We start from the raw sequence: 12,461 nt of genomic DNA, 5'->3' as shown, positions 1-12,461 counted from the left end.
CAGACAGACAGACAAACACAAACAAACTCTTTATTTTATATATATATATATATATATATATATATATATATATATATATATATATATATATATATATATATATATATACTTTTTATAATAATTGAGGTCATAACGAAAGGAAAATTGTTATATTTGAATAAACAGGAGAAGGACGTATATATTGCAAAATCTTTTTCAATACTTTTTTTTATTATTTTGCTCGAAATTTCTTCATAGTTTGTTATTAAAATACTTGCCAACATATCCTCATTTTATTGTCCTAACAAACCAATATATGGTGATAGTAAAGTAGTTTAGATTGATCGAGCTCCTGGGCCTTCAGAATTTCATGTCACCCCCCCCCCCCCCGTTAAACGAACCAATATATGTTCCAGTAAAATAGTTTAGAGTGATTGAGCCCCTTTTGTGATGACCACAGTATTTCATGTCACGGACCCCCCCCTTCACGAAATCCTGGCTACGTGCCTGCCTACCCTCATCTCATATTATATGCAATTTATATAAAAAAGAACATGAGGTTAAAAAAATCACATAAAGCATTCCGCGAATCTACAAAACATAAATAAAAATTATTTTTGTATGCGGCGGTATTTCCAAAATCTTTCTTTCACATTTGTCGGATGTCTCGAACTATGACAACCAATAATCGTTCGAGGTAAGTACTAAATCCTTTATACATATTCACTTTCTCAATTCAACTATACAGTTTACTTCGACGTCATATTCACGTTTCATATACATTCACATTTCATCATATACATATATTTTCAATAATAATCTACACATTATACTTAAAGAAAAAATAAACCCCGACATATAATTCACTAATAGGTTGCAATACTTTCAAGAAATGAAAATTTCCGGCATCTCTTATAATCAACGGATTTTTCCGCGCATAAACATTATATATATAATGTTGATGTTTAAGGTAGGCACGTACACATATTTATAAACCTAGAGTGTTAATTTCACTATTGGGCCCAAACTACTCCAACGTTTGCATTTATTAAACCTTATAGCAGGAAAGTAGAAATAGTTGATAGTTTGACATGGAACTTCAGACGGATAATGACGAAAGAATGAGAATAACATTACTTTGTACCGAACCATCATTCGCCCAGCGGTGGGTCAAATACAATGGAGAAACCAGTCGCATCGACAAATTATCCCGTATCTCCACGAATCATGTCTCACGAAGTCTCAGTTAATAAATTAGGTTCAAGAGCTATATAGTGAATGATCAATATTTATAATGTTCAATACTTGGGGGGGTTGGTTAAAATTGTAAAAAAAATCTTGAAGAAGAGAATAGAGAGATAGCTGAAGAAAGAGAGAGAGAAAAAGTGGCGCCAAAAGGAATAAGCTAGAATACTAAAACTACAAAGATAAGTGGTCGAATTTAGACATAGAACAATCCATAGCCAAATATATACGCCAAAAAAGTGTCGTACTTAAATGCGTGGCCCAAAGGGGGTCTTTGCGTGCCTAAGTACGAGTCCGTGCCTTCTAGGCAATCATCTCACAAGGAATAAGCCCTGTGGAATGAGTGACTATTAACTGTACCCGGTACCAATTCACTCAAATTACGGCCGGTCCTGCCGGAAGGTTGGCGTAGTCTGTAATTTAGGATTTCTAAAATAAAATAAAATATATCCGACCCCTCAGAAACTAAGAATTCCGAGGACAGTATGAAAAACTAGAGTGAAGTCGTTAAAATAGAAAAATCCTAACTAGGGATTTGCCAAAATAAAAAAATAGACAAATTAGAATTTTGTACTGGTGATTTATTTGCCAAATCTCACCAGTGCCTCCCTCTTCGCAAGAACGTCACGTCTTGAGCTGTCGAATGATTTCAATAGCTATCTAAGTTAAAACTAAGAGAAAAATGAAAAAAAATCTTCAGGGGAGAGAGGGTCGACACCTGGGTACGAAAGTACCGGAGTTTACTGTAAATAATTTATGAAATTGTGTAACTCTATTCATTCCGTCACCTCAACGAACAAGGGTAACTTAGTCGGAATAGGTGACTTGAAAAAAAAATTCAACATTGCAGATTAACCTCAAAACAAATGCATATAATTCGACGGCACCACATTTTTAAGGAGCTATTGTATTTCCGTGATTAATTGTAAAATATCTCAAATTGTTTGTTATATAATGCTACTTACCCCGCTAGACTCGATTCTTAACGAATAGATACTATTGCTCCTGATCGCCAAACTGCGAAGTGCTAACATAGTCCGTTCACTAAAACTCACCTACATCCTTGTGAGAGGTTATAGTGTAGAGGCAGGGGTGAACCTAGAGGGGTGTGGTGGGGTGTAACATCCCCCCACTCAAAACCCATTCGGCAAATTCGGGATTCTGAGGATTTAACATTGAAACTTTGGAAAATGAAATGCAAGTAAACACTATTTTTACGTGTAACCAGATTCAAAATTGTATTAATCAAGAATAATTTATGGTTTCGGTAAGCCATATAGAAAACTATTCGTCAAATTTATTGCCAATTCGGCAATTACGCTTTATATTTTATTAACTTTTTTCATTCCGTTAATATACACTGTGAAATAGTTAGCCAAATTCACGTGTTTTTCGGGATTGGTCAGGACTATTTAAAATGACTTCTTTAAAACAGAAAGGTATAAAAGTAATTAATCTTATTTTCGATAGTTGAACCCGGAACAGAAATGTTCGTTTCCATTCGTAAAATATGAGTTCGTCAAATACACATGATTGTCGGGATTTATTAGGACAATTTTAAGCTTACTTCTGTTACAACTAAACCTGCTATATCCATAGCTAAGGCCGAATCAGAAACATTCGTTTGTGTTTGTCAACTAGTGCAACAATCTTACATTCAAAAATAAGAATGCAAAATCGCTATTCCCTAAATGAACATTTTGTTCTTCAAAATATGCATTTTAAAATTTCTTTCTCAAGAAAACGTCGATTACGACGTTGCGTGTTTATTGTAATATACTAAAAACATCAATACCAAAACCAGAGAAAGAAATTCTCGCTTACTGCCGTCGAGGCGCCGTCTGTCAGTCAAGAAGTCCATTACATTGTTGAGGTAAGTTTTTATGATCATTGTCTTTTTCAACTGTTGATTATAGGGTGGTATGAATAAAATGGAGCCTAGACTCTGCTCACTTGAGATGAGCATGCTCTATTCGTGAGCAAACTCTAAAAATTTCGTATGAATAAAAACTATCAATAGTTTTGAGAGCTTACTCTTGCAGAAGCCGAGCATGCTCATGGAGGTTGCTCCTGGCAATATCCTGGCAATTTCATTTCTCCTTTGTTTCCCATGTTTTCTCACGCGCGGGATGCCCTCGTTATCCTCTTCCATATCGTCATCGTCTTCAAACGCTCTCTCAACAATTTAAAACTCGCCGTCTTTCAGATATTTAGCCACATTATGAAGGACAAAACAGGCTAGAATCACCGAAGGCACTTTGTTGGTCACCAATCGTATTTTATTTTCCAGTATAGGGAATCGCTGCGTGACTTGACCGAAGCATCTTTCTATTATAACTCGTTCTCCTTTGAAGCAGTTGTTGAATTCTCTTTCTCCTTCTGTAGCTGGATTTTGGAAAGGAGTCATAAGCCAAGGAGCAATGGCGTATCCAGAATCGCCCAGAAGCAAGGCTACTGACCTGTTTTCTGTCATGACCGCACGAACAGCTGAATTCATCCATATTCGGGAGTCGTGCACCGAACCTGGCCAGGAAGCATCAACGCTCGTGAATTCCTCATTATAATTACAAGTGGCTTGAACGTTCAAGGTGAAACGTCCTTTACGATTTATGTACTCCTCCGCGTGTACATGAGGTCGTTTAATTTCCATATGTGTGCAATCGATGACCCCGATGGCGAAGGGAAAATTGTATTTTTGGCGCCACTTATTCATTTCTGCCTGTTGTTCAGCAACAGTTGTTGGGAACTTTATCCACAGGGGAGCCTTTTCGATTATTTTGTCTAGAATATTTGCAAATGTTACGGACACCGTACTCTGATCCAAACCTATATCCTCCCCTACCCCACTTTGAAACCCTGGATCACTCAAATATAAAAAAAATTCGCATTCTCTGTTCGTTAGTAAGTGCCCCGCCTCTAGTTTCATTTGTTGCACCTAGGAAATAATCACTTAACCACTCCACGTTTTCTTGATCAAAGCGATCAGAGTTTTATAGTCTACTTCCCACGTGTTTCTGCGCTCCTTGTATATTTTACGTCGTTGTAAATTCATGAATGCAGCCATTTTCACAATACACCTTCACTGCACGGCTTGAGTCAGCTAATGAGGTGACTCCAGATTTTTGGCGACAATACTCCGAAGTGCGAGCACGAACTCGTTTTTATTCATATGAAATGTGAGCATGCTCGATAGTTTTCAGACCATGCTCCAGCACTGAGTAACCTCTCCTTGAGCATGCTCTCTTTGCTCCTCTTTATTCATACCAAAAGGAGTAAACTCCACAAATACTGGAGCATGCTCACCTTGCTCCACTTTATTCATAAGACCCATAGTTTTTAATTGTTTTTCTCCATGCGGGTAGGGTCGTGAATGAGTCAGAGTAACAGCGCCACTGAATGTTGATAAGACCTGGATTATTGTTTTCTTAACACTTTGTAAGTCCATTCCCTTTTTCGAGCCAGAAAAGAACTGGTGCAGGTTTTATTTGAGGGTGTATTTGTGATTTGTAAAGTGTGCACTTTTAAGTGATCATGGCATCTAAAGACGAGCAATGCCTGAAAAGAAGTCGAAAACGGATTAAAGTGGAATGCCGTGATTGTAAGCCAATATTTGATAACGATTATCATCGACGACATGAAGTGTTAGCTCACGTCGGTAAAAAAAGTAAAGGTACAACATGTTTGTGCACCCTTAAATCCGTTTGAAGCCGCTCGAAGAACTGAAGTGAAAACGAATTCAACAAAAGTAAGTACAAATTTGTACTTACATACTGTATTTCCATAACATATTTCAAGCGGGTCGCCTTAATCCGTAACAACGTTAATTCAAATAACGCGCTAGACCAAACGAGCTTCAGTCGTCACCAGTCGATATTTTTTTAATTTTCATGTTTATGACTTTCTGAAACAGCTAACGGAACTTTTCGTAAGAATAAAATATATCAGGCCAGAAGGCCAGAAAAAAAATGATACAACACTCCGAAGTAGCTCTGTCGGTAGAGCGCTCGCTTCGCATTTGGGAGATCGTAGGTTCGAATCCCGCTGCCGACCATTCTGACTGCGGGGTTTTCAGGGTTTTCCTCAGTCTTACCACGCAAATGCCGGGATGGTACTTGGTAAATAGACACTGGCTGATTCCTCCCCAAATCCTTTCCTTTGTTGTTATTGTTAAATATCCCGTGTTGATCCGTATCAAGTGATCGTTAAGTAAATAAATGACGTTTTAATATTTATTAAAAAGTACTGTACTGAACTTGAACCTAAACCTATATTCGTTTTAACTGTATTTGTGACATTTGTGACTGTATTTGTATTTGTGACTGCCCCTTGGGCGCCTTGGTAATCCAAATAATTCGATAATACAAATAGTTAAGACTTAAGAGTTAGAGTAATTAATATTCGGATTAACGCGACCCTCCTGTATGTGAATTTTTTGAAGAAAGAAAAAACAGATACCTACCAAAACATCTTTTCATTGCAAAGAGTGTACAAAACCTACAAACTTTTTTGCTTGCAATTTTAGTGAAATAATGTTGGCCTTAGTGTTTACCTTTAACACTAATGTAGTCAAAGGGACAAAATAGTATGCAAACCAATAGAATTTTCTTATCTTAATTGTAGGAACATGATGTATCAGCAGAAGCATTGGTGCCCTCTCTTGAGACATTTTCAAGGCCTTTAACGCAAGATAAAGTTGAAATAGTAGAAAAAAAAATACAGGATACTGTTCCATTAAATGTGGAAGAAGTTAGTGGGAATTCTGAGGCTCTGTTGTCAACGGAAAGCATAGAAATTGACAGTGTAGTGTTGCCCAGTTGTAGTGCAGACACTAGTGATCTTGGTCCGTCTCTAACAAGTCAAACAAAAGAAATGTTAAAACAAAATAAAGATAATTCTTCTACTCAAAAATCTAACGAAACCGAATGCAGTTGGGTGGAGTGTGCTGGTCAAATCTCAGCGCTTCTCAGTGACTTCGAGGAATGTAAATTAATAGTATCTAAGATAGAAAATGAAGATTCTCCAAATCGTATGTTGTTCCTTCTGGAGAGCATACAACTTATGACAACTATACGAGACAAATGTGCTGAATTTATACAAAGCGCAAACCAAGCTCTTGGACACATATCAAATGAAGTGAAGATTCTACCAAATGAAGAACTGAATGATCTTGTAGAGCATGATCCAGGGAAAAGAGAGAAGATTACGACAGACAACCAAAGAAACTATCTAATAGCTCTTGGTTCGCATCAGCCAGTGTTAACGCCGTTTCCAGTAAATGAAAGTGTAAGTAAGTAAAACGAAGCAATCACGTTCCAGTCCTAAATGGTATAAAGACTATCCTCATATTGAATACAGCATTGAGAAAGACGCAGCATTTTGTTTCGTTTGCAGTCTTTTTCCAGAGGGTGTTGGCAGAGAATGTTCTGATGAAACTTGGGTTCGACTAGGTGTAAGACAGTGGCATAGAATGAAAAGCATTGGAAAGTCTAAAGACGGCAAATTGGCACAACAGTTTTCTTCGAAAGCACATAAAGCAGCACTTCAAGACTATTGCAGTTTTGTTTCAAAGACAACTCATGTTGACATTCTATTGAGTAAAACAAAACGAAAGGAGATAATTAGACAGGAGGAGGAGAATGTTTACAACACACAGGCTTTAAAAATTTTAATGGGCATCGCTCGTATTTTAGGAAGACAAGGTTTGGCATTTCGTGGTGGGGGCGATGACTGCAATGGAAACTTTCAGCAACTCGTTCAGCTTATGTCTAGGCATTGCAGTGTAATGAAAAAGTGGCTTTATGATCGGAATTTGATAATAACACAAATTCTGCAGCGCTTAGTCTGAAAAAGAAGTTGTTGTGTTTTGACTTCATTTTTTCAATAACGTTTATGAAAAATATTATGTATAAGGTCAAGATTTTAACACAAAAACTTGAAGAGAAGGAATTAAACATTCTTGAGGCATTTTTTATCTTTGAAAGCGTCATAAGATAATTGGAAGATATCAGGAATGATAGTGAAGGAATGAAGAATCTGATTCTGAGTGCCATTTCGTTTGCAAACTCTTTGGGTGTTGATGCTGAAATTGACTTCAATCGTCATCATCGTCGTCGTGTAGCGCCTAAACGTCTGGATGAAAACGCGGAGTCGCAAGTTCATCATACTATGGAGTCTTTTTATTCAAAGGAGTTTATAGCAGTGTTAGATACGCTTCTTATCTTGTCCAAGGAGAATCTGAAGAAGTGCGTAGAAATAGTCAAACCTTTTTTTTCAATTTTCAGTGCACCCATGAAGAGAGAAAATATCAATATTAGCCGTGTTGAAGAAGCAGTTTCTTTATATCCAGCAGCAGCTTCAAAGTTTGATTCTTTTGCACTGCTATCCGAGTTGGAAATTCTCAGTGATCAGTGCGTGAGTGAAGTATCATTATCAGGTGAAATGAGTACAGCTGAAACTATGAAAAATGTGCTACCCCTGGCAAACAACATTTGTCGTCTTGCTATTACAGCCCCAGTGTCAGTTGCGTCTAATGAGAGAGCGTTAAGCAAATTGAAGCTAGTTAAAAACTACATACATACGACAATGACGGACAATAGACTAGATTACCTCATGATACTGTGTAGCGAGAAAGATGTTGTAGATAGTCTTAATATAAGCCAGATTGTTCACAGATGGGCACTTCTTAAACAACGCCGTGTCCAGAAAATTTCAGAATAATTTTTTGTTGGTTCACATGAATTTCTTTAAACAAAACGTGTTTCTTTCTAAAATGTAAGATATACTTCGGTATGTAAATTCTTGTTATTTTCAAAAATTTGAGTAAAAGTGTAACTTCTTCCTCTTTAAAAATATGTGAAATTTATTTTTGAGAATAGAAGTACGTTATTGCTATTATTAATTTACATAGTGCACGAGTTAAAGAAACAAGGTTTCACTTTTTAATTGTAACTCGTTGTATTCAAATACAATGGATATTAGATGTTCATTTATGTAAAAATTTCATGTTGGCAAAAAATGAATACTCTGCAAAAAGAGGATATTTTACAAATCAAAAGCTTATAGTACATTGGCTGGCGAGTGTGTAAAGCGCGCTTGTCACAAACTAGTTTTGAGAAAAAGCACTTTGATTTTTATACGTCATAAGAAATTCTGTTATAAGTATTAAGTAACCCGAGAACATAATTATAACATGCTTGTAATGTGAGAGGACCTTGCTGATTTTGTACAATCGTAGAGAAACCAAATCTTAATTGGAAAAAGAAAATGCATATTTTTCGAACATTCTTAAGTCCACACACTCCTATCTGTCAATTTAAAATAGTTGTCATTTTTACTTTTTACTGTCGATATAAAAATAACGACAAAAACCTTAGTTCGATACAAACTTTAAAACTGTAATACACTCTCTGAGGTATTTATCCAGTAAGCCTTTCATAATGTACTTCTTCCTTTATAATATTAATTTCTATGTAGTGTTTTCTTTTTATAATAGCATTATCGATTATTTATTGTGTTAAGAATGTGTAAAGCAGAAGTGAAATAATACGGCCTTATGAGATGTATTTGGTATATATATATATATATATATATATATATATATTGTGGCAGAGCCCGTATTTTATGTATCAGAATTTTATTTTAACGATCAACTTTATTTATTTTTGATATTGGGTTTTGTGAAATATTAAAAATTATGTGGTGAAGGAAAACATCTGTTAAAATTGAGGTTAATGCAAGTTGGTAGAATTGCATTATTTTGTTGTCAGCAGATAAAGTAAACAAAAGCATAATTGATAGTCTGCGAATGCAGGAAGGAAATTTATGAAATGCGTTAGCTATAACATTTATAACATTCTGTAAAAATCATGAATCGCAGTTGTAACATGTTTGTGAACATCAAACACATTCACGGATATGTGGAAATTGCCTAGAATCGGGAAATCAGAGTGTGTCGAGTGTTGCAGTTTTTGTTCTTGACACGAGGAAAGAATTTGTTTTCCGAATGAAAGGAGGTCACACGTGCCTGACAGCAGACGACGCCGCAGAATTCCGGAAATCAAGATCCGAACAAAACCAAGGGACAGGAGGTCTTTGGGATAGAAGTCCTACGCCTTTAGAGAAGTGGAAGCTTTTAGAGAGTGAAGTTCTACGTTTTCGTCGAAGTACTTTAAATTCATCGCGATAAAGATCGAATGTGATTCAATGTAAGAATTCAATCGCAACATCGGAAGACCGATCTTATAACGACTAACAGCCAACGTTAGTTCGTCTGGAGCATTGGTTGGAGAGGCCAATATCCAATGCAATTTGTCTACTGACCAGCGACGCCTGTCCGTAACGGTATCAACCTGGCGATACCGAAATTAACGTAGCAACCCCGGAGGTCAACAGAGAACGGCAACTGAAGACAACAGTAAAGGTATGTGTTACTCCAATTCAGGGTACAAATGCTCAATGCTCGATACGCGCTACTCGTCTGGCAAAGTTTCTAAATATCCTTCATAATTCGCAACATTTACACTAGCTACATTCTTTTAATAAGAAATACAGTTGTTGCTTTTAATAATTGAATTGATGTGTTATCATTACGACTTAATCCCCAGTAGTTATGTGCTTAATTTGAAACCTCTCGTTTATGAAACAGATACTTGCCCACTCATTCTAGATGGTGAGTGGAGGGTGATCTGCTCAATTCAATTTTGCATCCCCAAATTCAGGCACGAATTGAGCGGGTTGCCATGGCGGAGATGATCTGGGTCTTTCTCAGAGAAACATATTAATGTGGATTATTAGATTCACTAAATATTAAGCCCTCCCAACCCACCCTGTCATGTTGAAGATGCTGGTTGGCTTACGCCTTTGTAAAGATCTCAGTTTAATTCAAGAAAGTTCAAGTGGATAATTAAATTCAGTATAATTAATTCCCACCCACCCACCCACGCTAATGATATGTTTAAAGAATAATTAACTTTGGTGTGCATGAAAGTAACTGTGATAATAAGAAAATCCCACCCACCCACCCTAACGAGTGTTATGGAAAATAAGATTAAAGTAGTGCGAGTACAGTCCCGAGTTCGATTCTCGGCGGAAACATAGTGATGAGTGGTAGCGATAATATTTTTATTTTAGCAATATTTTTAATCTTTCAGTGTTTTGAGTAATTAATTTGTGGTGTGGATTATAATATTTATAGTAGTAGGACATTTAATTAATATTGGGATTCATTTATTATAGTAATAAACGTAATATTAATTAAAGAGAAATAGTTTTAAAGAAATTAAATTCATGAGTATAATAAGCAAGATTTGTAGTGAACGCATGAGAGTCGCGCAAGCTACTTGCCAAGCGACTGGAACGAACTATACCGATCATTCACGACGGTAGACGAAGCTCTCTGGATGAGAGGAATTTATCTCTGGTACTCAAGGTCGTGCGTACAACAGCACACAGCAGAGAATCATATGAGTAGTTCTAGTGGAATGAGAACGTAGAGTTATAATTAAAAATAGTAAAGTTTAGCTCATAGTAATTAAGTACAGTGATTTTAAGAATCACAGCATGTTGTCTCTTAAAAATAATCATAGGGCGCATTACCCAGTTTTAAAAGATAACGGCAAGCCGGCAACTATGTTTAGCAAGTCAAGATACTATTGCTTGGAACTTGGTGTTTTAAAACATTTCACTGAATATAACCCGACATATAATGACACGAAAGAACAGTCGTTCAGATGTAACGTTCTGGGACGTAAATATAAGAACTATTATTTGATCGAATTCTCTGAAAAGAATTTCAGTGTAGAAGATCTTGTGGAGTTAGGTTTTAGAAGACACTATTTGTCTATACTAACAGGGATAGCTGAAACAAATACTCTAATACGTAACGCTGTATTTTTCGCAGTTAAGGATGATCAATTAAGATATAAGGTTTGCGCATTATTTTCTAGTGGTGCTAGCCAGGAATTGGTTAATCAATGGCTAGAAAGGTTTCGAAATAGATTTATCTGTACTCAGGCAGTCAGAATTTCTGACTTTATTACAACTTTAGCTCAATTTGAGAAACAAGCGCGAATAATAGTAGCTAGCGATAAGTCGTTATTACACTTAGTGGCCTTCGCGTCATTATTTAAGGAACGGACACCCTGGTTGTCAGGTTAGAGATGACCAAGAAAGTAGAAAAGTCTTGTATATAGTATTATTATTAGTATTTATAGAGATATAAGATATAGAGATATAGGATAAGAATTTTAGTATGTATAAATATTTCAGTTTCATTTATTTTAGTTTAGTAATTAGTCGATTAGTAATTTAATTTTAGAAGTAAGCATTATACGCGTATATAGAAATGTAATTATGGTGTTAAGGATAAGTAAATAGAAATCTGACCTAGGTTTTAGTAATTTAACTATGTCTTTATGGGATATATTTTAGTAATTAGAATTTAGTGACGTAACTAATTTTAAGATAAGATTAATTTGAGGAAAATGACTATGGAGAAGAATGAACAAAATTTGAATGATTTTTGTAATTAGAATTGAATTAGGGAAACGTAGACTTAAGAGAGGCAAGAATGGAAAAAAAACAGAAGACAATGAATGATGCAAATGACATAGAATTAAGCTAGACAAGTAAGTTCAAAATTAGGAAACAGGCAATTAGGCGAACCTTTCATTAGGGGAAACTCTAATCAGGAAGGAAATCCCATTCTCTTCGAGTTGAATTGGGCGTTTACCAAACTTCGATGAGAATAGTTTATTTATTGAATCACATAAGTCTTCCGTGATAGTTGAAAAGAGACACAAGGGTTGACTCGTACATCACGCGTAAAGCGTGAAATTTTTTTTTGGTGGAGGTATCCTTCGTTTTTAGATTAGATCTTAGTGATTCAAGTTAGAATTAGAATAGTAATTAAGTAATCCCGTATCCTAGTAAGTAAGAGTAGGATAGTAAATGTAATTACAGAATTTTAAGAAGCATTTAGTGCAACGAGAAAATAGTAGAGACTAGAATAGTTTATTATTTTAGTGCTGTTACTTAACTTGAAAAAAAATAGTCTAGTTTAATTTTAAAAACATTTGTATCGGATTGAAGGAAGAGAGAAATAGAGAGTGTTGTAAGGAATGTGAGTAGTAAGAAGAAGGAAATATTAGTATAAATAAATTATAGAAGACAGTGCATTATTAGATAAAAACAGGATGATAGACGTAATGAAAATTAATAAATAAATAGTAGTATGACAT

At 35.7% G+C, this 12,461-nt stretch overlaps 1 protein-coding gene across 1 annotated transcript; it reads left to right on the top strand.

Annotated features, from left to right (window-relative positions):
* The first annotated feature begins 7,248 nt into the window (after positions 1–7,248).
* Positions 7,249–7,941, top strand: LOC145672529 (uncharacterized). The gene has a single exon (XM_081741690.1). The coding sequence runs from the start codon at positions 7,249–7,251 to the stop codon at positions 7,939–7,941; it is 693 nt and encodes a 230-aa protein (XP_081597816.1).
* The last annotated feature ends 4,520 nt before the right edge of the window (positions 7,942–12,461 follow it).

Source organism: Thermobia domestica, chromosome 16 (genome assembly GCF_964235325.1).
Source record: "Thermobia domestica chromosome 16, izTheDome1.hap1.1, whole genome shotgun sequence".
In the NCBI taxonomy this organism is placed as follows: domain Eukaryota; kingdom Metazoa; phylum Arthropoda; class Insecta; order Zygentoma; family Lepismatidae; genus Thermobia; species Thermobia domestica.
This window is presented reverse-complemented; position numbering and strand designations above follow the sequence as displayed.